The sequence below is a fragment of the Callorhinus ursinus genome, unplaced genomic scaffold, assembly GCF_003265705.2.
Source record: "Callorhinus ursinus isolate GAN/ISIS: 27379988/994484 unplaced genomic scaffold, GSC_fseal_2.0 scaffold8, whole genome shotgun sequence".
NCBI lineage: Eukaryota > Metazoa > Chordata > Mammalia > Carnivora > Otariidae > Callorhinus > Callorhinus ursinus.
Window position 1 is genome coordinate 928,108 of NW_027397070.1, and position 26,725 is coordinate 954,832.

At 40.1% G+C, this 26,725-nt stretch overlaps 1 protein-coding gene and 1 long non-coding RNA gene across 2 annotated transcripts; both read left to right on the forward strand.

The window, feature by feature from the left end:
* Window positions 1-14,375: 14,375 nt before the first annotated feature.
* On the forward strand, window positions 14,376-14,961 carry LOC112822618 (uncharacterized). The gene is made up of 2 exons (XR_012378927.1): window positions 14,376-14,571; window positions 14,778-14,961. It is a non-coding gene; the product is annotated as an uncharacterized lncRNA (long non-coding RNA).
* Window positions 14,962-22,104: 7,143 nt separating this feature from the next.
* LOC141373208 (uncharacterized) lies at window positions 22,105-25,264 on the forward strand. The gene is made up of 3 exons (XM_073894897.1): window positions 22,105-22,183; window positions 23,172-23,432; window positions 23,545-25,264. Exons 1-3 carry the CDS (start codon window positions 22,105-22,107, stop codon window positions 23,931-23,933), a joined length of 729 nt encoding a protein of 242 aa, XP_073750998.1. The 3' UTR covers window positions 23,934-25,264.
* The last annotated feature ends 1,461 nt before the right edge of the window (window positions 25,265-26,725 follow it).

Here is a 26,725-nt window from a genome sequence, read left to right on the forward strand (position 1 = left end):
TTCTTAATTTTTTGTGGGACTTCCATACTGTTTTCCATAGTGACTGTACCAATTTATATTCCCACCAACAGTGCCCAAGGACTCCCTGTTTTCTTTTCTTTTCTTTTCTTTTCTTTTCTTTTCTTTTCTTTTCTTTTCTTTTCTTTCTTTTCTTTCTTTTCTTTCTTTTCTTTCTTTTCTTTCTTTCTTTCTTTCTTTCTTTTCTTTCTTTCTTTCCTTTCTTTCTTCTCTCTTTCTCTCTTTCTTTCTTTTAAGATTTTATTTATTTATTTGACAGAGAGAGAGGGAGCACAAGCATGGGGGAGAAACAGAGGGAGAGGAAGAAGCCAGGGAGCCCAACGTGGGGCTCAGTACCACGACCTGAGCCAAAGGCAGATGCTTAACCAACTGAGCCACCCAGACACCTGGCTCCCTGTTTCCTACAACCTTACCGAAGTTTGTTATCTCTTGCCTTTTTGACAATAGCCATTCTAACAGATGTGAGGTGATATCTCATTGTGGGTGTTATTTGCATTTCCCTGATGATTAGTTATGCTGAACACCTTTCTATATACCTGCTGGCCATTTGTATGTCTTCTCTGGAGAAATTTCTATTTAGGTTCTTTGCCCATTTTTAAATTGTGTTATTTGTTTTCGTGCTGTTGAGTTGTTTGAGTTCCTTATATATTTTGGATGTTAGTCTCTTATCAGATGTGTGGTTCACAAACATATAATCCCATACATTGTCTTTTCATTCAGTTGACGATTTCCTTTGCCATGCAGAAGCTTTTTAGTCCGATGCAATCCCACTTGTTTATTTTTGTTTTTGTTGTCTGTGCCTTTGGGGTGATATCTAAAAAAATTAGCTGAGAGGATCAAGCTCTGTCCATTGTTCAGTGCTCTGTATGAGACGAGATAGAAACTGGCTCAGGGAGGGTGGTTTGAATTATTGGCCATAAGGCCTCTTTCCCTTCTTTGTGGGGGTAAAACCTCAGTTCTGCACCTGTTCCCAATCTTGCAAACAGTACCAGTTGTAGAATGATACCTTTCCTTTCCTTTTGTTTCTAGCTGTCCCAAGGGATTGGGATCTGCCTGCTGTTCAGCACTGGTATAAGCAAGATAGAACTCAGCCCCATGGAGGGGGCCCTGAGAGGCTAGGAAGCCAGATTGGGGCTCCATTCTCAATCCCCACCCTCCAAACATCTACCTCTCTGTGGCAGAAATCATGGCCTGGGCAATCTTTTTGGTACTGAGCTAACTTGATGTGGTGGAGGGACAAATATGGGTAAAGTGAAATTGCTCTTCTTACCTGTATCGGTGTAACTGTTCTCAGTTTGTGCTCCTCTGGGGTGCTTTTCATTCTTAGCTGGATTCTGAATTTGTCTTCAAGGTACTGATATCATTGTTAAATCAGTGTAGTGGTTCTGTATAGGAAGAGATGGCCTGCATCATGTCTTCTAAATCTTTGCAAAATTGTCAGATAAGTGTTACCACACTCATTCTCAAATGAGAAAGCTGAGGCTTAACTCTTCGATCCAGTATCACTTACAGCCAGAATTCAGACTGAAGTGTTCAAACATGTTTTAAGTGCTAGTCTACTGTGCTCGTACAGGCATATCAGGGCTTATATCCTATAGCACATTGCAAACGGCAATGAGAAAACCCAGCACGAATCAGAGCTTTTGAGCAACTGTAGCTTCAGCCCCAAGATGGCAGTGTTTTCAATGGCCTTGCCTATAGAAAGATTGTGTATAGGAGGGGCATGTGGTCTCTGATTGGCTGACCACACACCCTGAAAATCCCTTTGTTTAGCGTTAAAAAATGTTGAATAGACAAGTCAGCTTTTGGGGCAGCCCTGTGCAGAAGGATGGAGAAGCATCTGAGAACCTCCTTGGTGGTTTTGTGGCTTCATTTTTGTTGTAAGTTAATGCAGAGTTTTAGCCAGGTTGATGCGGGAAGTTCAGGGAACATTTTCTTAGGATTTTCAGCAAATGCGTATTGCACTGAGATAGGAGAAAGGAAGAAAATGGGGCCATTTTATAGTTTACCTGGGATTCATTGTGGAGAAAAGGAAGGGCTGCAGATTAGGAAGCATTCAAATGGATGATCTATTTCTTAAATCTCACTTTGCTTTCTGAATAGGGGTGAGTGGCAAAAACCAAGTGGAACAGAATCTTCCATCCCTGGTCATCCTGGAGGGGGAGAACTGCACAATTCAATGCAACTATACAGTGAACCCTTTTAGCAACTTAAGGTGGTACAAGCAGGGCACCGGGAGAGGTCCTGTTTCTCTGATAGTCATGGCTTACGGTGACAGCAAAAAGTCAGATGGAAGGTACACAGCGACTCTGGACGCAACCTCCAAGCACAGCTCCCCGCACATCACAGACGCCCAGCTCAGTGATTCAACCTTCTACATCTGTGCGGTGAGTGCACTGTGTTCCCTGGGCACTTGCAGCCAGTACCTAAACCTGCACCTGCAGGTTGTCAAGGAGGCTTAGGAGGTGAAGTAGAGCATTGTTTTTTTGTCGTATATAATTTCACAAGTGAGCTGGTACCTCTTTCTTGCATATGATTGAGTTTGAACTTAAGCCGGGAAGTCTGCACAGCTTAAGGTTATCTTCATTCAGCACATAAAGTTAGCTGCCACATCTGGCTAGGCCCCAAAGGTAAGACTGTCATGTTGCATTACTGCTGTTGAAGTAAATAATAATTTTGTTTTAAATAGGATATATCAGCTCTGTCTGGGGTCCAGAGACTAGTAGAATGTCAACCAAGTGGGAAAGCAACAAGTGATGGGGCTGAGGACAGTATCTGATGAGCCTTCTTTCCTCCTGACAGATTTTTATTCCTCACTTAATGGCTATTCAAGTTCTTAGGAAGCGTTCTGTGGGGAGAGATCTGCCTTACCAATTTATCCATGCTCCACATCAAGCCACCTTTCCAGATGCAGCATCAACTCATTTATTGCCTTCCACAGCTGTTCCTTTGGAGAACATCACTGCTCATACAATTATGCCAGCATGATACTGGCAGGCACAGTCACTCTGAGGCAGCAGGGCAGCTGTCCCAGGCTCTTCAACTAATAGCATTCTAGAAAAGAAACTTAAGGGACAGAATGTCTTCATGCTATGTGTAGTCTTAGATTGCACTTATTAGCTATGATGTTCTTTTTGGAGACACTTAGAGAAATTGAAATATGGTTTGAGAGTTAGATGAGATAAATATTTATTTTATTTGAATGGTAGATATTAACTGAGAAAAACAAGAAGGATATATAATAAGATATTTAAAAAGGTAATCTCTGAGTTGCAGGAATACTTTTATTTTTGCATCTTTCCTTGTCTGTATTTCTAATTTTCTATAGTCCACAGTTTCTGCTATGCCAAAATAGAGGTTATTAAAAAAACAAAAACTAGGGACTTCCAGTTTCTTGTTCTGCATGTAAAGAGCTTTATTTTATTTTTTTTTAAAGATTTATTTATTTATTTATTAGAGAGAGAGAACACAACAAGCAGGAGGGGCCGAGGGAGAGGGAGAAAGAATCTCAAGCAGACTCCACGATGAGTGCAGAGCCCGATGTAGGTCTCCATCTCTGGACCCTGAGATCAGGACCTGAGCTGAGACCAAGAGTTAGATGTTTAACTGACTGCACCACCCAGACACCCCTGCATGTAAGGAGCTTTAAAGTTACCACTTGTCCTAACAAGTAAAGAGCAGAGCAGGCTGAAAAATCAACAACTGTTCTTGGATCTGTAGAGCAGGAGAACATAGGACAAATTGCTGACCCCACGATTGGAAAGACAGACAGTGAAAAACAGGGAGTTGCAGCTTATTGGAGCAAAGACTCATGAGCACAAACTGCAATGGGAATCAGTGCCGGACAGGAAAACCCAAACTGTAATTGATGAATTGCTGGAGGCTTAGTGTGGACAAGTCTGAGAGTTAAAAACTCCAGAGCACACAGTCATAGGGGAACCCCACAATATTGTGAGATTATGTCTCGGAGCTCAAGCACAGTAACTACTGGAGAAAAATCCCCTAATGCTCTGACAAGGAGGGGTGGGGGAAGAACTACTTTGAAATGCACTAGAGCAATCTGTTCTTCCCTAACAAGGCTTGCCCCCAGGGGAATAATTAACCAGCACTTAACCTGCTACAGTTCTATCGGAGCCTAACTAACCTAGGGGAAAGGAAATACTCAACTCCAGCCAGTTTAGCCATCTTGTCCCTCCTAATGGGGGAGAAAGAATAGAAAAAGAGAACTAGAGAACTTCAAAATCCAGAAGCACAGGCTCAGTGGAAGACTGAGCCCTTTAACAGAACCATGGACACTTCCCCTCTTCCCACGTCTGACCACCACATTCCCAACAGCTTATTTCAGCAACTCCTTTTGCCCAGTACATCCTGTCTGGCTATTAAGAAAAAAATGACAGGGCAGACCAAAAAACTAAAAGCATGCTTTGGAGAGACATAGCAAGCATCAACCAGATGTGGCAGAGATGTTGGAATTATAAGACCAGGAGTTTAAAACAACTACAATTAATATGCTAAGCCCTCTAATGGATAAAGCAGACAGCATGCAAGAACAAAAATGAGCCATTTCAGCAGAGAGATGGAATCCCAAGAAAGAATCAAAAAGAAATGTGAGAGATCGAAAGCACTTAGACCAGAAGCAGCTGAAGAAAAAAATCTCTGAACATGATGGTATCTCAACAGAAACCTCGAAAACTGAAAAGCAAAGAAAACAAAGATTGGGAAACAAACAAACAAACAAAACCCAGAACAGAATATCCTAAAGACATGTAACAGCTACACAATTTGTAACATATGCCTAATGGAAATATCAGAAGGAGAAGAAACAGAGAGAGGAACAGAAGAAATAATTGAAACAATAATGGCTGCTTATTTTCCTAATTTAATGTCGGACACAGATTCAGGGAACTCAGAGAACACCAAGCAGGATAAATGCCAAAAAAAAAAAAAAAAAAAAAAAAAAAAAAAAAAAAAAAAACTACACTTAGGCATATCATTGTCATACATAGAAAATCAAAGATAACAACAACAACAAAAAAATCCCGAAAGAAGCCAAGGCAAAAAAAACACCCTACCTATAGAGGAACAAAAATAGAAATCACATCTGATTTCTTTCAGAAACCATACAAGCAAGAAGAGAGGGAACTGAAATGTTTAAAGTCTTGAAAGGAAAAAAACCCACCAACCTAGAATTCTGTATGCTGTGAAATCATCTTTCAAAAGTGAAAGAGAAATAAAGACTTTCTCAGACAAACAAAAATTGAGGGAATTTTTTTCTGCTAGACCGCCTTGCAACAGACATTAAAGGTTCTTCAGAGAGAAGGAAAAGAATATAGGTCAGAAACTGAGATTGACATAAAGCAAGGAAAAACATCAAAAAAAGAGTAAGTGAAGGTAAAATAGAAACTCATTTTTTTTAGTCTTAATTGATCTAACAGACACACATTGAGTTTATTCGTTATACAATTATTTATTGAACACACAGTAAGTGACAGATATTTTTGCAGATTTATAATGTAGAGTACCAAACAAAACAGACAAATGCAGACACCAAAAGACCTTCCTTAAATTTAGATTGGTCTATGGTGTTGACTTTCTTTAAAGGAATATACTATTAAATTTATTTTCCAAGGTAGGCATTTTCCTTGCTTGCTTTCAGTGACTGGCATGTTTCATGCGGTGTTGAAAGGCATAGACATTGAAATCTTGCACTTACTAAATAATGTGATGACAAAATTACTAAACTTAGAGCACCTGTATTTCATTATCTATAATAACATATACCTCATCACATAGTTGTAAGGATTCAGTTCAGTTCAGTTCAATACAATTAATTGAATTAAATGAATGGCATTAGCAGAAAATGATTTTTCAACTAATGGTGGTTATTCTTGGACATAGATAGGATGAGGCAGTGAAGATAATTTAAGAAAAAAATAACAAAAAAATATCAAATATAGATTAAGGCTTAGGTCTCCATCATTCCACTATTGATTATGTTATTTTACTATGGTGATGGCTGGGAGTCTCCCTTTATTTCACATTGGACTTATCCCATCCAATTATCTGAATAGACTGTAATGGCTTTTTTGTTTGTTTGTTTGTTTGTTTTTTATCTCATAGGTGTTATGCACACAAAATCACAATCTCTTGCTTCTAGTGTATTTTTTTTAAGTAGGCTCCTAGGCCAAGGTGGAACCCAAAGTGAGGCTTGAACACCGAGATCAAGATCTGAGCTGAGATCAAGAGTTGGATGCTCAACTGACTGAGCCACCCAGGCACCCTACTGCTAGTGTATTTTAATGTAAATTGAAGTTGGATCCACACAAGTTTTATGGAGCAGGGCTCAGATGTAAATAAGATCATTGTACTGAGCTACAGTGTCACTAGCTAGATTCCTATGTGAGGGCTCATTTAGTAGATTTCTGCACTGAAAAGAGAAAAGAACCTCTCTAGGTCTTCCTTGGCAGAGGGATGCTTTTTCATTATTCAATTTATAACTTGTACATGATAGATGCTGAAGAATTTTATAAAAGAAAAAAAGGAAAGAAAACAATCTAGGGTGTAGCTCTCCAACTAATCTGCACTTGGTCTTGACATGCTGCTCTTTCCATGTGATCTCTTCAGAGGTCAGGAGTAACTTAGTGAATATGTGCAACAGGGGAATGGATCTAATTCCTGGTTGCCTGAAGAATCTCTCAGCCTCCTGTGACAACAGAAGGATAAATAGGCTTGTAGTGTCTGAGAGCTCTCAGACTCCAAGCTGACTCCTCAAGAGTCCAACGATAGGAAAATGGAGAAGTGCTCGGGAGTTTCATTTGCTACTTTCTTAGGCAGCTGTGCTGTAAGTTTTGGGGCTTTAGAGATATGAACAAAAAGAGCAGATCCTAGTCACTTTTGCCGTAAATCTGAAAGTTATAGAAGGGTGGTTAGAGCTACCATGTTCAACTGGGGGAGTTATGAAAAGACACTCTCTTCTTGCAAAAAATAATCAGCCATTAATAAATCTTTCTCTGTGGTTCTGTTTAAACAGAGTTGAGCAGCCCATATACATTTGAGCAGAGTCCTTCATTCCTGAATATCTAGGAGAGAGCACACACCGTTCTTAATTGTACAACTTCCATTGGTTCAAGCAGGATTCTGGGAAAGGATTTGTATCTTTAACTTCAATTCAATCAAGCTGGAAAGAACAGGCATACAAAAATTTTAAAGAACTGCTTGGAAAAGAGAAGTTGTATAAAGTTTTGCATATTCCAGCCTGTCATCCTGGAAATTTGACCATCTACTTCTGTGTTTTGTGGCCCCGTGTTCTCCGAGCACCTGCAGTCATACCACAACCCAACAGCTGGGCCTCTTGACACAGGTGGGTGGGAGTGAACCTGTTTTCTTTATTTATAGAGGAAATTTTCTGTATAATTTTTTGTCTCCAAACAGAAGTGAAGGATAATATACCATCTCCCTTATGTGATGAATCTGAATTTATATTGACTTCAGTTTCCTTTAGTTTCTATTGAAATTTCATTGCTCACTGCAGATTGTACTGATCCTGGACCTATGTACCCACAGAGTGCCTTCCACTGCAGTCACTGGAAGAGGGCAGACTCCTTTGTGGCTCAGGCTGTCAATCCTTGAAGCAATTTTTCAACAAGTGGTACCCTCACTAACAGCATTTTACTCATTTGTTTATAATCTTCATGATACTTTCTATATCCATATGTCCATGTATGTTTATACCATTATTTAATAATTTAATATTAAATGGACTTTTATATTAAATAGACTTTAAAAATAACTATATAAAAATTATGCTTGTTTTAACTGACACCATCTGTGAAACTGTATATTTGATATGCTGGTTGTATTTTTTCTATTACAAATTAAAACAACGTGATATATATAACAAATAAAAATGTACTGCCTAACAAACTTCTAGTATCAATCACACTTTAGGAAATACTGATTCAGCCATGACCTTTATTTAACAGTTGGAAGAATTAGGATCTACATGCATTGCATGACTTACTCAAAGCATGACTTAGAGCAAAATGGAAGCTAGAGGTAGAACCCAGACATTTTGACCCCTTATCAATTGCTTCTTCCACTAAAGATGCAAAGTAGGATCTAGAATTTGAAGGAATGAGTTATGTGTTTCAAATTTAAATTAAATTTAAAATTTTATTACTTAATTTACATGTTAACTTTAGATTAGTTAGGAGATATAAACACTCCTTCCAAAATAGAACAGTTCCATAACTTCATGATATATAAATGATGACTTATTATGATTTTTCAAGTTTTTGTGAGTGCACACATACAGCTATTTTTTTCTATGAAAGGGACTTACAATGTACCTGGTATTTATTAGCATACTTCTTTCTCTCAACATTATAATGTAGGTATTTCCATGCCAGGAAACATATATGTATGTGATATATATATGTATTTATATTTATACTTATAAGTTATCTCTATGCCCAATGTGGGGCGTGCTCCACTGACTGAGCCAGCCAGGCACCCCCAGGAAACACAGGAAACATATATTAAGGGCATAATTTTAAGTGACTGCTGGGTTTCCATTATATAGATGTATTTTTAAAATTAATCACTTTGTTTCCTCTTTTAAAAATTTAACTTAATTTAATTATAATTCTAGTTTTAGTTAACATTCAGTGTTATATTAGTTTCAGGTGTACAATATAGTGATTCAACAGTTCCATACAACATCCAGTGCTCATCACAAGTGCATTCCTTAATCCCCATCACTTATTTCACCCTAAATTAGCCACTTTTTGGTATTATTTCCAACTATCCAGTATCACAGACATTGCTTTTATGAACATCATTAAAGCTGTAGCTTTAAGGAAAATGAAATTGCTTGGATAAGGGAAAAGACATGACACTGAATGTCTGATTTCCCTGAAGAATTTTGTAACCAAGCTATGACTTCAATAGGAGCCTATGAGGCTGCTGATTTTCCAACACTTTGCCAGATATGGATATTATTATTTTAAAGTGGTTTCCATTTTACTAAGTGAACATTTTCCATGTTTAATTTTCTTTTCTTTTAACCTGTGGGTTTATGCATTTTGTCTTTAAAAAATAAACAAAATAAGATTGGAAAACACTGGGGTACACTACACAGAGTTAGAATAAATATCCTTTCATAGAATAAGACATATTAAACAGAGTTTGAAAAACACTCTTCTGGTCCAAGCTCCCTTCTGACTGGTCTCTTTTCTCTAAAAGCAGTATATTTCTCACATCTTCGTTGCTCAAAATGTGGACCAGCAGTGTTGGAACTTGTGCAGAATCTCAGGCTCCACCTTAGATCAACTGAATTTAAGTCTGCATTTTACCAAGATCCCCAGGTGATTCTTTTTTTAAAAAAATATGTTATTTATTTATTTGAGAGAGAGTGAGAGAGAGAGCATGAGATGAGAGAGGGTCAGAGGGAGAAGCAGACTCCCCGCTGAGCAGGGAGCCCGATGTGGGACTCGATCCTGGGACTCCAGGATCATGACCTGAGCCGAAGGCAGTCGCTTAACCAACTGAGCCACCCAGGCACTCCCCAGGTGATTCTATCACTTAAAAGTTTCAGAAGCAGCAGCCTGATTGGTAGCCCAAGTGATTGTTTAAAGCATAAGTCAAAAGCTGTCTCTACTTGCCTAAAATGCTTCATTGGTTTTCTGCTGCTCCTACAGTAAAATACAAACTCCAGGTTGAGATATACAAGGTTTGGCATATTTGAATCTCTCCTGACCCCTCGGTCTCAGCTCTTCACTCTCTTTCCCTGGCTCTCTGTGCCACAACAACACTGATCTCCTCTCAGTTTGCTGAACTTGCCATATCCTTTCCCACATTTGGTCTTACTCTTCCAACCATCTGAGACACTCTTCCCCTAAATCTCAGCAACCCGACTCATTTTCGGCTTTCAGCTTTCAGCTCAAATATCATTACCATAGAAAAAGCCTTCTGACTTCTGTTGGTCTCTCTGACTAATGTGGCCACCCACAGACCTCCTCCTAACTCTCTGCCATAACACCCTGGTTATTTCCCTGATGGTAGTAATCACAGCATGCAGTTATATTGTTGACTTACGTGTCATATGTTCATTGCCTATACCTCTGATTAGAAATCAAGCTCTATGAGGCCAGAGGTATTATTTATTTTGTTCATGGCTTTGCCCTAAGTGCACAGAATAGTGACTGACCCACAGTAGTCAGTTATATGATTCAAAAGAAAACTCAGGGAACTTACTGCTCTATCATTCTACTGGTTGAATGCATGAAGGAATGGAGGAATGAATGAATGTTCTGGCCTTCCTTTCTGTCTCCCTTTTCCATTCTTCTCATCCCCACCCTAGCAATTCTCAACATTGTGTATATTCTCTTTGCTTAAGTATGTGGTACAATTTAGTTCTCTCTGGCCCTTATTCTCCAGACTCAGATCCTGGCCTTTCTTTGTTCAGTGGGGTCTGTCAAATAATTATATCCACCTGGGTCTCAGCCTGTCTCCACTCAACCGACCTCACTTTATCAGGTATAATCTGAATGAGCTGGGCCAACTCAAAGGCTAGTAACCCCATCATGAAATATCTAAAAGAAAAAAGAAAAAAGACATATCCTAAAGGCTTTGGAAAGTAGAAAAGTGACCTCAAGTCAAATAATCACGAGCACATGTCAAAGTTTTATTTCAAATTATTGCAAGAGAAAAGCTCCTCAGGAAACAAATTCAAATAATTAGCCTTGTTAGAGACATTTCACAGGAGAATAGATTTTTTTTTTAAAGTCTGATTAAAGATCATTAGTATGGTCAGAGGACTGATTCATAATTATTCTACTTTTGAATGTGCACTGGATATTAAGTTCCTCAGATTATTAATAATCATTTGAGTGTGTAACACTAATTTCCCAGAAGGAGTTTTTATTTCTTTAAAGTATATCAGAAAATTGCTCTAGCATTTTATCAGAAATGATAAGTCCCATATGGGGCTATACATTACATCCTTCAAAGAAAGTCCATTCTAGACCAGTTTGGGGAAACTTACCTTTCTCAAAGGCATTCAGATCTTAACTGTAGTATTTATAAATGTGGGCAGGACTTGGATCTTAACCTTCTTACAAGCTTACTAGCTTTTTATTGTTTCTTTGATGCTGTTATTGATGACACAGAATTCCTAGGTCAGAGACAAAGCATTTTATCTTTGCAAAGCAAGAACATTGGCATATTTGCTTCAGCTGCATTTGCTCTTAAAATCCTCATAGGTGATATAATGGGTGCATAGGGATGCTATGCAGGCAGTGGAATTGTGTCATAGCTAAGGAACACTGAGCTTGGGGAATTTACTGCTTTTTTAGCAAGCAGCAAGCAAGCTTGCTCTTTGTCTCCAAGAAGATATTACCTCATTGCTCAAGGTTGCTTGCTGCAAGCACAACCCTAAAAATTGTTTCAGGTTGAGTGGTCATGGCCTTACATTACTAGCACACCCAGCAAGATGTGTAGAAGTATGAAAGATTCATAGTAGATTGTCTTTCAATAACAACCACTCCACAGGTCTTACACTGTGAGTTTCTAGAAATGTTTCATGAATATGTCAGTCCATCAGCCATCCTGATTAATCTGACTGACAGAGAACAAGACAAATCCATTCAATTTATCTTAACAGCAATTAATTAAAGCTGCAGAACTCTAAGCAGCAGGATGACACCAATTTGCAGCATTAACCTCAACCGATTCAGTCAACTGTGAATAAGTCCCAGAATACAGACAGCTAGGATATAGGGTAATATTCATTATGATCCATGCGAAGGAGTTTAGACTGACACACTGATCTTTGGTTTAATTGTCAAAAAAAAAAAAAAGACCAAGAAACAACCACATTCCCGATAAAAGCATGTTTTGTGGCCCCTTTTCTCCCCAGACATAAACGTATAACCCAAAGGGGCACAAGTTAATCCAGTTTGGAATTTATTGTTAAACTTGATTAGAGTCAGCGTTACATCACTTTGGTTAAGCTGTATGAGCATTGTTACTGAGTATTTGCAAACTCTATAGCAATTCATGAGGCATAACTCAAGACTGCTTGGACATCAGAAGCATATACATTGGTACCAGTCGATTGAAAAAAGGCTGTGCTGATATGTTTGTGTACATATGGGGATGGGAATCCAGGTTGGGAAGCTTCCATTGATGGCATCAGGCACAGCAGAATAGTTCAGGACAGGCCATATTCATATCAGTTTTTCTGTTTTCATAGAATGTGGAAGAGGGTGACAAACCAGGGGAGGTCAAATTGCCAACCGCAGCTGTTGCTTGGCCCCAGCAGACCGTATGGTTGTTTTGCTAGGCAACAGTGCTGGACACTTTGTGCTAGCAACCAAAGACAGCATTCATCCCTCACCCTTCCTTGCCTCTCAGGGTCTAAGGTTTTCCTTTCCTGGGTGCCAGGGTTGTTGCTCTTTCTCCACCACCACAAAATTGGAGATTTTTATATACATGAAAACAGACACATCTTTACCCATTGTGTGCTCATTAGCAACACTGTATTGTTTATGCACTTGATTTTTACATCCTACAGGAAAAAAGAGGAGATACAAACAATGTCTGGCTCAGCCATGTCATCAGTAACCAGACGTGGACCAGAAGCATGTTTGAAATATGTGAGCTCAAATGGACACAAAATTACTAACATCTGCAATATCATGAGGTAAATTCCCTTTGGTTGGGAGCCTGCTCTGTAGTACTTTGAGGTTAACAAGACATATCTAAAAAATGTACTAGTGTAGAAATTGAAGACTACTTAAATCAAATGAGAGAGGGGACTGTGGATTTTCTTTTTGATTGATTGCCTCAGCACTGTCCTTCCAACATCTGAAGGAGTTCCATATATTCTTTAGACAGCGTTAGGCATGGAAGCTTCTGCAGGCAGGACAACGTTGATGTTATGTGGATTTTGTCATTTTGCCAGCATGGACATGGCTTTGCATCCACCGCGGTATTAGGTCTATTAGCCATTTATATTAATTTTTGTGATAAATCTTAAAAAAGGTGGGGTGCTTCATATAAAGACTGTGCTTCAGGTCCACATTCTATTTTTAAAGATTTATATTTGGTGTTGATAAATTTCCTAAGACCGTGGTGGTTGCCATCTTCTGTGGCTGTCCCATCTCCTTTGGTTTTTACCTTTACTGAGAAATCGCTACGTGGTTTTTGTCAAATGGAATGTACTCTTAAAAAAAGACATTCTAATATTAGCATCTTTTCCCTCATTCTGTTTCTGACACAGTTTTCAGTGGGAATGGGAAGGGCCTTACTGGTCCCTCGCGTCTGGAGACTGATTACATGGCTCCTGAACAGAAGAGGGCCGTGCCACAGCTGATCAGTAGCCACCAGCTTCTGCGAGGACACGGGGCAGGTTGTGCAATAGGAAGCACAGCTGTTGGGTGTGCTTGTCTCTCTGTAGCCCCAGCGAAGCTTCTGGCATACATTGCCCTCTGATAAATCTGGTTTGCTGGCTAGGGTAGGATGGAGATGCAGAGATTGCAAGACCAGATCTGTAACTTTTGGAAATGAATCTCTAAATACTGGGGCTTTATGCAAGAAAAGGAAATAAGAGGAATTAGACAAATGAACAGGGACACTAGGTTTTATTTATAGTCTAGATATTGAAGTCAGGTCCATCTTTATAGTAATAATAATAATAATAATAATAATAGCTCTAGTAAGCACTATTTTGACACAAATGTGTCATTGGTGCAAAATGGTATGAAGAATCCCAAGTTCCTATAGTCCTTGGTCTTGCTAAAAAAATATTGCTCAAGTTTTGAGCTGGAAATATGTTTATTTGGTCAGATTTTAAGCCACCTGTCTTGAAAGGATTCTTTTGAGTTAGAATAAATTCCTTTAAAAATTGGAAGTGAGGGAATGAGATAGGAAGTGTCTGGCCTGATGTGGAGAAGAGTTACACAATATGAAATGCTCCTTGAATTACAAGAACCTCACTGGGCTTCTAAAATAGAATACTCTATGACTGCTTTTTCAGTGCAGGAAAGTGGCTGTTTTCTATAATTGCTTTTGCTCAGATAAGCATTGTCATTTAATGTAAAACACATACACATCTCCCTCTCCCCACACACATTGACTTGGACCATCTGCTTCTTAAATTTTTAATTCTACTAAAGTGGCAGATTTTTACAGCTATCAGTTCTTATAATAAGGGTCTACATTTTGAACATTTCTTTGATCACTACCATGAGTCCACAAGATGGCAGTGTTTTCTCAGGGAGTGAAGAGAGCTCTCTCTCGCGCGCGCGAGTGTGTGAGAGAGAGAGAGAGAGAGAGAGAAGGAGACGAGAGGAGGGGCTTGATGGTGTAGCAGGGGTGGTGAAAAAAGTCTGTTTTTTCCTAATTGGTAGGAAAGCAGAAGAATTTGAAATGTCTGAGCTAGACTCATTTTTTTTTTAGGGCTTAAAATCTGAATCCACAGTGAAGCAGGGGAGGAAAGAACGATGAAGTCCTCAAGAGTTTTACTAGTGATCCTGTGGCTTCAGTTAACCTGTGAGTTTTGGGAATCTCTCTGGGAATATAAAGTACAATATTTGGAGTTATTATCTATTCTGGGCCTGTGGGTAGAAACATGAATATTTTTCCCCCACTAAGGGAGTGTTGGGGTAGGAGGCCTGTGAAAATTCATTTAAACTCTGGAGAGTAAGGATTCACTACCCAGTGAATATCCTTTGACTGACCACTGTCTTTTTGCATAGGGATGAGGAGTCAACAGAAGGGAGTGGAGCAGAGTCCTGGATCTCTGAGCGTTCTGGAGGGAGCCACGGCCTCTCTCAACTGCAATTATAGTGACAGTGCTTCCCAGTACTTCATGTGGTACAGACAGTATTCCGGGAAGGGTCCCGAGTTGCTGATGTACATGTACTCCAAAGGTGACAAAAAGGAAGGAAGATTTTGGGGGCAGGTCGATACAGCAAAACAATACGTTTCCCTGCTCATCAGAGACTCCCAGCCCAGCGACTCAGCCACCTACCTCTGTGCAGTAAGCACACAGTTGTCTCCTGGCACCTGCTGTCTGCACCCAAACCCACTAGGGCCCCAGCAATGCCTGATATAGAGCCTAGGCTTCAGGGTAGAGAAATTCTGTTTGCTCCCTAGATGCACACGGGAATTAAGAGCATTACCCATAGCCATAAAATGCCTTATACCCACCCGCAGAGCGTGGGAGCACAGAATGACTTCAGATTTCCTGAGAAGAATCTCCAAAAAAGTACCTAAAAGAATTCCAGACACAGAGGAGCTTTGTTATGGTGATTAAAGACCTGATTGGATCAATTATAAAAACCATATGGTATTGAAGATGTCTCAGAAAATATTGGTGAGGGAAGTTGATAACACCAAAGATTATATGAAGGCTCCCCTCCCCTGACTCCTTGGCACTTTGGAATTGCCCCACAACTTATGTCCAAGTCCAGGAAAAGTGTTTGTGGCCTGATAGAAATAAGGCCTTGTAATGGATGTTACAATTAAAGGGGGAAAATGTAAAAGTCACATTTATTGTAAAGTTGAAGATGTGGGCTGTTAGACAAGACATTGTTTATGTAGTCCAAAGAGTGGGAAAACCTGGAAATGGGGAGTTAAGATTTCTGTTCAATTTTGTTCCCATAGTCACTGATTAAAAGGATGCAACCCAGTCAGGACTTGCTTCAAATTCTCAATCTGTGGACTGAAGACTCTTCACAAATATTTCCGAATCATGGAAGACAGATCTGAAAGGCAGTGAGAAGAAGCAGGAAGTTGTGCTGGATCAAGATACTTGGATTCTAGTTCTATTTGTGTTGTGTGTCTTCTGGTGTCATGGTGCACTGGAAAGAATTTGGCCTGTGGTGCCAGTTTGAATGTCTTTTATGTTACTGATGGGCCATTTGATCTTAGGCCCATATTATATATATTTCTCTTTTTTAAAAAAGATTTTATTGATTGATTGATTGATTGATTATGTACAAGAGGGGGGAGGGACATAAGAAGAGGGAGAGAAAGAATTGCAAGCAGACTCCACACTGAGCTGGAAGCCTGACCTGGGGCTCGATCTCATGACCCTGCAATCATGACCTGAACTGAAATCAAGAGTTGGACACTTAACCAATCGAGCCACCCAGGTCCCCCAGCCCATAGTCTATATATTTCTATCATATATATTTCAGGATTGATTTCTGGAATAAATGAGATTCTCTCTATATTTTACTATGCTTTTCACATGTTAGTATAGTAGCTGGACGGAGCATACAGAGGGAGACTAACATAGCTAATCCACACACAGACGTTCAGTTTGTCCCCTGTGTTCTGTCCCTCCTGCCCTCCATCATACTCTTTCTCAGCCCAGAACCTCTTCAGGGTCCTAAGAAGTAAATTTTCTTCACTCACGTTTCTACTGACATCTTCTCATGCTTCGTTCTGGGCTATGCTTTTCCCCTCTCTCACTCACCACTGTGTTCACATCTACGTTCCCTCTTATGGGATTGTTGATATCTTTTATATTTTTATTATTTTCCCATTATGGATTTAAGTTCATCTCATTTATGCTTCCAAATTTTATTTCAGTGGCAATTTTGGGAAGAAAGGAGGAGAGTACATACGCTTAGTCAGATATTTTGAATCAGAAACATATCCCGGTACATTTAAAATTTCAAACTGGCTGTGTGATTTGGTTCCACGTGTGAAAGAAATCTATAGGCAGGGTCAAGAAATAAATCAGAAGCCAGAGGGAGAACTGATTCCAGGCTGGTGCAAGTCAACAAAGGATGCAGAAAGCATTGAGTTGTTCTGTCCTTCTGAAAAGGACTCCTGTTGACCAGATTGTCATTTCACCTGAGATTTCTCTTTTTAGTTATTTCAGTTTTAAGGTTTCAGTGGTCTCTAAAATAAGCCGAGGAGGGAAGTCTTCTCCCTTCAGAGTTTCGTCTTGCTATTAGCGCATAGAGCAGACTCCCCCCGGTCAATAGGCCCTGTGCCTGCTGTGTAGACTGTGTTGCTTCACTACACTGAGTGTCCCTGACGATCTACTTCCATGGCTTCTACACCCGCCCCTGGAGGTTCCTCTCATTTCCGTTATGCTGGCTGCACTCCGTCCAGCCTTGAGTTTCACTATTTTTTCTCTTTCCTCAATTCCTTCTAGAATCACTTATTTATATGTCATATTTTCCTTACAATTATAATTCTGCTCACTTTTCTGCAAATGCTCCTCTGTCAATGTTCTTTTTAGTGTGAGGTCCCCATCATTTGCCAAAATATATCAGTCTGTTCTGACCGTCGACAATTAGAACAGGACTCTCCCTTTCTCCACTTAAACATGGGGTGCCCAAGTTACTCTCCCATAGCCTAAACACACACCAAACGTGTTCACCTGAAACCAAGGAATCTTCTTCACACTTTCTGCCTGACAAAAAAAAATTATCGCCTTAGTAAGTTTGCACTGATTAGATAATGTCACATCTTCCAGGCTAATTGTAAGTATCATTCAGCAGCACAAGGCCACATGAAGGTCAGCTCAGCTGAGGCAATTGATTTTAGTCATTCTGCCTGATGAATGGCTTTAAAAGGTAATATAGAGCCTCTCAGTGGTACACCAAAGTCTAGAATATTGTCTTCTGTGACTAATTTCTCAGTGAAGTAAATTACTCTTCCATTTTTACAAAGCTCCCATTTCTCCCTTATTTTAGGATTAATGCCATGTACTACAGAAGGTGACATCATCACAGATTCAGGGAGGAAGAAACACTTTCTGTTGAAGTTCTGATGATCACCTCTCTGAAAAGAGAACAGAAGACAGCTAGCTCTCTTAGATCTTTGGCCCTGCCTCTGGAGGCAGAGGGTGATGCTGCACAGATGAGACGTTTGTTCTGGTTGCAGGTCATCACCAGACACTCAGCCCCTCCTCCCTGCAGTGCTGACATCTGTGAAGACAGGTGTCTTCTTGTGACAAGAAGAGGCCAGAAGAGGAAGACTCCTTCTCACAGTCTGAAACTCGTCAAAGCATGGGACTTGTCTAGCCCAACCTCCCCACTCTTCCTGTAGCTCTGAAGGCTCAGTGACCTTGGCTACTGTCCCACCTGCTGAGGAGCCCGCAGTGTCTCCACTGCTCAGCCATGCTCCTGCTGCTCATCTCAGTGCTTGAGGTGATTTTTGCCCCAAGTGAGTAACATTCCCTTTCCTTTGCTTCCTAAACAAAAGTGACTGTGTTCTAATCGGATGCAGAATAAAGACACCTTCTCTTAATAGGTAAGTCTGTCTTGGACTCACTGACTCAGGATTGATGTTTCAGGAGGAACCGGAGCCCAGTCGGTGACCCAGCCCGATGCCCACGTCACTGTTTCTGAAGAAGCCTTTCTGGAGCTGAGATGCAACTATTCCTATAGTGGAACTCCTTATCTCTACTGGTATGTGCAGTACCCCAACCAAGGTCTCCAGCTTCTCCTCCAGTACGTATCAGGGAACACCAAGGTTCAAGGTATCAAAGGTTTCAAGGCTGAATTTAAGGACAGTGAAACCTCTTTCCACCTGAAGAAACCCTCAGCCCGTTGGAGCGACTCAGCTGTGTACTTCTGCGCTGTGAGTGACACAGTGCCTGGGACTGCAGGGGGAGCCGAACGCAAACCTCCTGAGACACTGGGACTTCTTGTGACTCAAAAACTCAAGAGAGAGTTTTCCAAGATCTTATTTCAGGGAAGGAAAATAGGGCAGGACAGGCTGGGCTCTGGGGAACACTTACCTCCTGAAGAGTTGCTTCAACAGCAATGCTGTGCTACATTCAGATAGACTTTGTTCCAGATGGAGGTCTTCTGATGAGTTTCTCCAGGAGAGAGGCACCCCACCAATTCCCCACCCCACTCCTACTCTGAGTATATCATTAAGTGTCAGAGTTCTGAAATGAAAAAGGCAAGAGCATTTTTATTAAAAAAAAAAACATTTCTAGCATTCATTAAGGTAATTAGCACTGCCTCAGGTGTTGATCTACACGTGGAAAACTGAAGTACTTGGTTATAATGTTAGCTGACAAGCTATGCCATGTACATTCTCGACGAAGGCAACACGTACGGCATAGATTCTTAATCAGTTCAATATAGAGTCTCAACCTAGATTTGAAGCTTAACTTCTAGCACATACATAGTATCTGTGCGACACTAACATATTTTAAAGTAAAGTAGACATCACGATATCTAGATTTCCAATCTTGTGTAACACAAAACCAGTGAACCTATTTTACATGATTCTTAAAGCAACATTGAGAATCTAAAAGCCACCCAATCATAATTGTTTTTTGAAATAGTTATCCCAGTGATTTCCAAATTAAAAATTTGAGGCTCCTAACCCATAAATAGGTATCAAATATAATATCTGCTGAAAAACTCTTAGGTATTTTGTAAGAAATCACACTAATTCATGATATAATATAAAATCACATACTCAACAAAGATTTCTAATCTTTCAAAACACATTAACAAATTTCATAGGAAAATCGATCTCCATGACCAAAGTTCATGGTATCAAAGATTACATTAATTCTAATAGGGATATCCAAAACCAGGGAATATTTTTATTTCCTCTGAAACAACTGTATCAAAGAGCTCACATGTTTAAGATACTATATATACATGATTATGAGTCTAAATTACTATTTGTGATTTATGTGATTAAAAAAATTGCCCCCAAAATGTTATAAAAGTTTATACACACAGAGATTAAACCTCACAGAGCAGAAATTAATTTTGAAATTAGCAATAAAGTAAGCAATTATACTTCATGTCCCCCAAATTCTTTCTACATATCTGTTCATCTCCTCTTTTTTTCAAAGATTATTTTTAAGTAACCTCCACACCCAGCATGAGGCTCAAAGTTACAACCCAGAGATTATGAGTCACAGGCTCCACCGACCAAACCAGCCAGGCACCCCTATCTCCCCCTCTTTTATTTTCATCTGGGAAACATCTCTAGTACACTCCAAAAATAATATTTCTACTTAATCTATTGATAACATTCCTTTCTATCTTTTTTGGAAAAAGGACAAAATGATCACGTTCTTATTAAATCTTTGTCTAACTGTCCTCTAAGAAATGTCTGCTTATTTCTGGATTCATTTTGTACTTTTCTGGGATGTTATTTGGGATATGAATACACACACACTTACATGTTTGTCTTTCCTGCTGTACCTCAGTGTTGCTGAGCGGTGGGGGGTGGGAGGGACGGGGTGGCTGGGTGACAGACATTGGGGAGGGTATGTGCTATGGTGAGCGCTGTGAATTGTGCAAGACTGTTGAATCACAGATCTGTACCTCTGAAACAAATAATGCAAGATAAGTTAAGAAAAAAGAAAAAGAAGAAGATAGCAGGAGGGGAAGAAGGAAAGGGAGTAAGTCGGAGGGGGAGACGAACCATGAGAGTGGATGGACTCTGAAAAACAAACTGAGGGTTCTAGAGGCGAGGAGGTTGGGGGGATGGGTTAGCCTGGTGATGGGTATTAAAGAGGGCACGTTCTGCATGGAGCACTGGGTGTTATGCACAAACAATGAATCATGGAACACTACATCCAGAACTAATGATGTAATGTATGGTGATTAACATAACAATAAAAATTAAAAATAAAAAGAGTAGTGACAATGTTTCATTCAGTTTTTGATTTCTTAAGACCTAGCACAAGATCTAGTTTAAGAAGACCTTCAATAAATTGCTGTGGACCGGAGAAATTACATGCAACCCAGAAGGTGTAATTTGACAAAATATTTTAAGATAGTAACCTTTAGGGCGCCTGGGTGGCTCAGTTGGTTAACCGACTGCCTTCGGCTCAGGTCATTTGGGCTCCCTGCTCAGCGGGGGAGCCTGCTTCTCTCTCTGCCTCTGCCCGCCACTCCCCCTGCTTGTGCTCTTTCTCTCTGTCAAATAAAGAAATAAAAATCTTTTAAAAAAAGATAGTAACCTTTATTAAATAGCATTTTGACGAAGAAACGAGTTTACTTAAAACAAAACAAAACAAAACAAAACAAAACAAAAACCCCAGCCTGGTTTTCGACCAGTAGGGGGCACTCTAGGCATTACTCTAAATGCGCAACTTTTTCCCTCCAGTTCTGAGATTGTTGAAAGTTAGTGAAAATTTGAATGAGGGCTAGCAGCAGTTAGGAGAGCATCTGGACTAGTCATACCTTGTCAGGACAGGGAGCTCTCCATATATTCATCTGGGAGGACGGTCTGCTGCTCTGATGGGTGTGACAGAGAGGACTCAAGGCAGAATTGAGCATCATCTAGAGCAAAGGGACAGCTGGAAGCTCCAGGAGAAAACATTTACATTACTAATTTACCGTTTTGGTGTTTATGACTAAAAATTATAAAATATGAGCCTTTACTCTCACTTCAAAATTATTCCAATGATTTCTACCTTCTGTTATACCTCTTCTGAGATTAGAAAAACAGGAAAAAAAGATGAGAAGATGAAATGGAAGAAAAATAATGGGCACAGAGAGAGAGAGAGGAGAAAAGAGAGTGAAGAGATGAGAGATTGGGGAGAAAGAAATAAGACATAGTTACTTGAATTTCAAAATGTGGCCTATACTTCATAGTCACAGAACAGAATCAGCCAAGTATACCTGCAAGGTGTACGGGGGAAATGTTGGACAAGAGAAGAAGGGGGATAGAAATGAGGTGGCCATCATACACGTTCTATTTCTTTCCATCAATCAAAGTCTTATTGGAGACATTGTATTTGTTCATGACGACCATAAGTCTGAGATTTACAGAATTCTCCTAATTTCATGTAATTATATTGACTCCTTTAAGGGGATTGAATAAATTAACAATGCATTCAATGAGGCATTCTTTCTTTGACACAGCTTTCTTATAAGTGAATTCTCAATCACTTTTCAGACTATGTGTCCTGATTTTTGGCTAAGGAAATTGGGTCACTGACCCTGATCATTTTTTTCAGGCTGTACTTGACCCAGATGAGGCCTTTATTTCTCTCTGAAGTTTCTTTTCCCTTTCTTTACTACCCTCCTGACATGTCTGATTACTGGGGGCGGTCTATGTGAAGGCGATTCCATGAGAGTGAAGAACCTAGATGTTTCTGTGCCCCGGGTCAGCAGGGTAGCTGTCGACAGAGCACTGATACAGCCGCAATGTCAGTACCCTGCTGAAAAAGTAGAAGGAAAGCTTCTTGCTCTCTGATCTCCTATACTCTTCATTAAGGACAGATGGGATTCAGCCTACTTGTTACTTCCTTTTCAGCTATTCGGGGGCTAGAGGAGAGGCTTTCTCAAAAGAATAGGTTCCTTCTTAGAGGTCCAGTGATCTCTGCAGACCAAGCCCTCTCAATGATCCATATTTTTCTGCTCTTCATCCTCAACTTCCCTGATACCTGACCCCAGATTTATATGTGACTCCACTTAGGATTCCTCACTTGAGCTCTCTTGGCATAACCTGGCTGGTCACCACAGAGGCTCCTGGCAAAGCACAGGGAATCAGGGACATTTTCTATCTATCATCTATCTAGAATTGCCTTCTTTCTAGGCCGAATGGTTGGTTCTTCCTTTATGACCTGTATTTAAAAAAACCTGTAGAACTTAAATTCTAAAGGACCACTTCCTGGTGTAGGGAAGTTCAGAATCAATGATGATGGATGGAAAATCACTTGATCTGGTAATGTTTAAACATTTCATTAGCATACCTGTACAGAAGTTTAAATTTCTATGAAATGTGATCTATGGATATTTTCTATAATGCTTTCTGACTGACATGCTTAAACAAACTATGACCATCCTAAATTTATTTAAAAATAACTTATCTTTTATTTTATTTTAAAATATTAAATATTATTTCACTTGGAATTTATTTTGTAACAGATATTAAGGTAGATGTCCACATTTGTTTGTTAATTTCTAAGTAACTCTCCATTTATGAAGGCACATTTAATTTTTTTAACTTATCTTTTTGCCATTTTTGTTATAACTAAATTTCCATCAGTAATTTGTATGTTTGAACTTTCAATTCCATCCCATTGGTTTCTCTATCTGGACCTTTATAGTAGCATGCTTTTTCAATTAGTAAAGCGTTACACTTTGTCTTATTAACTGTGGAGGAAAAACACTCTTCATTCTGAGAATTTCAAGGCTTCCTTGAAGACCAAGATTATCTGCAGTATCCGATTTTGCCTCTAGAGGAAGACGTTACACAAATTGAACTTGACAGAAAGCCAGAAACCAACCAGCTCTTTGAGGAAGAGCTTTTGCTTTACACACCGGTAAACTCACTTACCACTCTGTCAGTGTCCATGTGGCTGAACTGTTTGCAGAAAAGAGCCTCCTGTTTCCTCTGCAGCTCGGACATGAAGGCCACCCTCCTCTCAGTGCTGGGGATGATATTCACACTCAGTGAGTATAGTCCCCTTTTATTCTCTTTCTGTGGTCTTCTGATTTAGATTAGTTGAAAGGAATATTCTTCTCAGTCTGCAAGACTCTCCCTGATGCTAAATTGGTGTTACAGGAGGAACAGGAGCTCAGACAGTGACCCAGCCTGAGGACTGCATCTCCGTCTTTGAAGGGAACTTCGTGCAGGTCAAGTGTAACTACTCATATTCTGGGAGTCCTGTGCTCTTCTGGTATGTCCAGTACCCCAAACGAGGCCTCCAGTTACTCCTGAAACACATCTCAGGAGAGAGTATCAAAGGTTTCACGGCCAGCCTTAACAAGGATGAGACATCTTTCCATCTGAAGAAACAATCAGCTCAAGAGGAAGACTCAGCCACGTATTACTGTGCTCTGAGGGACACAGTAACTGGTTTCATAAGGGAAGCAGAGCACAAACCCTTTCTGGAGTTGCAGAAAGTATTTCCTCATAAGTACATTTTTTTTAAAGATTTATCTATTTTATAGAGAAGAAATGAGAGAGCGCACGTGAGCGGGGAGAGGAGCAGAGGGAGAGAGAGAGAGAATACCAAGCAGACTCCACACCGAGTATGGAGCTCAACATGGGACTCGATCTCAAGGCCCATTAGATCATAACCTGAGCTGAAACCAAGACTCTGACACTTAACTGACTGAGCCACCCTGTTGCCCCTCTTCATAAGTTTTCTATATGGCCATGGTGGGGCATTCTTTCTCTGGAGACTGACATTGAGTTTACTTCTTAGATATAATATCATTGGTTGTCAGTTAGCTATAGGTTAATCTCAAAAATTTGTCCAAGGAAATTCTCCTTACCTACTCTGTTTAATTAGTTTTAAAGATTTAAGTGTGTTTATTCTGTCCAGTAGTACCTGGAAAACGCACTTTTGAAATAAACTATATAGCACAACATAAAAAACATTTTTTTTCTTGGCCCAGGGCAACTCTCCAGTGGTTGGGTCTCACCTCTCCAACCCCCCTGCCACCCCATCCCACCTCACATGTGTTCATCACCCTATACCTAAGCACAGTTCCTTAAAACTACTGTACTCTTTCATGGCATGTGATTGCTGGCCCCTCTGCATAATACCTTTCCTGTCAGGTACTTCATAGACTCCTACTAACTCAATCAGGAGGAAAAAAAAAAAACCCCTCAGTAATCTGAACAAGGAAAGTTTAATACAAGTAATTATTAACTGATAATAGAGAATTAGCCACTAATGAATAAAAAGAACTCTAAAGAATGTAGAAATAGCATATGTAGGGAGAAGCTCTTATCTTAAGACTAAACCAGAGTTTCCAAGTAAGTGACCGTAATTCCAAGTAATAACGTACTCTCCGAGGATTCAGATCTCGCTGGGGAGTATGTGGCTGTAGCCTGTGGAATGGTGGAGAAGCGTGCCGAGGTGCCAGAGAAAAAGGCTGGCAAGCAGAAAAACACCTACCCGGGTTCCAACAAAGTTTATAGGAAGCTAGCAAAGGAGTGCTGCTGAAGTTGCTTGGGGCACTCATGACTCTGGCCAAGAAGCTGATGTGCGTCTGTCAATGAACCTTGCTGCAGGGGAATGCCACTGCTTGTCCCACAGGCTGGCCCAAAACTGCAGGAACAAGAAATGTGAAGACATACCAGAACCAGGAAGAGAAGTTCCTCCCTCCTGCGGCGCCCTTCCACGTTCCTCTTATTGGCATAGCTTGATATCATGCCAGCTGGTAAAGGAGAGATCTTTCCATGGAACGGGTCCAATATCACAAAGGGGGCACTGAAGGGTGGATTTGGCAATTAGAAAGAAAGGCAATAAATCAGTAACTGACACACTTTATACCTGTGGTTACTTATCTTTCATATGCATCTCTGCACACACATTGGAACTTCTCAACAACAAGGAAATGACTCTATGTTACCATCTAACAAGCTAAAGCCGTCCTTTGAACAAGAGAAGTTCTTACCCTTTCCCCAAAATGAGACCTATAGTCCCAACAGCCACTATACATTTCTTGCTATATGAATCATTTCTAAAAATTCAGAGGAAATTCCACTGAATATGCTGTTATATACAGTCTAAATCACAAAGTTAATTTTTGACATTTTATATATAATGTGAGAAGGAGGGAGAAAGAAGAAAATGACAGCATATAGGGAAGAACATACATGTATAAAGAACAAAGAGAAGATCGAGAAAACTACTACATTCTTGGAGTCTAGATTTGGTCATGGGGCTGCAGCTGACACAGCTCTTTTCTGTTGCTATGCATTCTCTGTTTCCCTGCCCGAAGCCACAACCTTGCTGGGTTTGGGTTGTTTGCCTTGTGGAGTGACCCCAAACTTCATTCTCAAAGGGTCTGAGTCCTTAATGACCCTGCTTTTTCCTTTATTGCTCTGGTATTCCATTAACATTTACAATGAAGTTTCCCTTTCACCCCAGCTAGCTCACCTCCCAGTTCTCCCCAGAGGTCAGCAATGTCTCTGTTTCCTTTTATTTTTTTTTAAGATTTTATTTATTTATTTGAGAGAGAGAGAGAGAGAGAGAGATCATGAGTGGAGGGAGGGGCAACAGGAGAGGGAGAAGCAGACTCCCCTCCTGAGCAGGGAGCCCAATGTAGGGCTTAATCCCAGGACCCTGGAATCATGACCTGAGCCAAAGGCAGACACTTAACCGACTGAGCCACCCAGGTGCCCCTCGGTTTCCTTTTTCTGCTTCTCAGTATATTTTTTGTGTATACAGCCAAATAGATACAAATAGTACGGGAATTAGAGTCTTGTGAGGCAGTAGACAAGTCCCTTAATTTCTTAGAGCCAGGGTCACCTTTTAACCACTAGTCAAAAATTTCCTCACAAATTGTTTCAAAAGTATGTAGCAGAGAGCAGACAGATTAAAATGTAAACTCCTTAAATAACATCAGTTTCTTCCTCAGAAAGCTATACTATTTCTTTTTCTCATAATGATAGACACCCAGGTTTGCTGTGGTAGTCACCCAACACAAACCTTCTTCTAGAAGTACCTCCTAGCCCTCTCCAATCTCCAGCCAACAACCTCTCCCCTTCTTCCTTTCTTTCCTGCTTTCCTTATTTTTCTTCCCTCCCCTCATCCCCATCTCTCTATTTTACACACAGAATATCTTAAAGTTGGTTTCTGAAACCATTTAGAAAATACTCTAGGGGATGTTGCCATTCCTTTTGACTGCTCAACATCAGGACCCATTTTCTTTTAACAACAATAATTTTTGAGTCATTAGTAAGTGTCAGGATCTGCTCTAAATAGCATTTTATTATCTCGGCAATC

What these genes read in the sequence shown, in the direction of transcription:
- LOC141373208 (XM_073894897.1), top strand. Translation starts at nt 22,105, where the DNA reads ATGAGAGTGAAGAACCTAGATGTTTCTGTGCCCCGGGTCAGCAGGGTA. An exon ending in AGCACTGATACAGCCGCAAT is followed by an intron (nt 22,184 to 23,171) that starts GTCAGTACCCTG and finishes GAGAATTTCAAG; the next exon opens with GCTTCCTTGAAGACCAAGAT. An exon ending in GGGGATGATATTCACACTCA is followed by an intron (nt 23,433 to 23,544) that starts GTGAGTATAGTC and finishes TTGGTGTTACAG; the next exon opens with GAGGAACAGGAGCTCAGACA.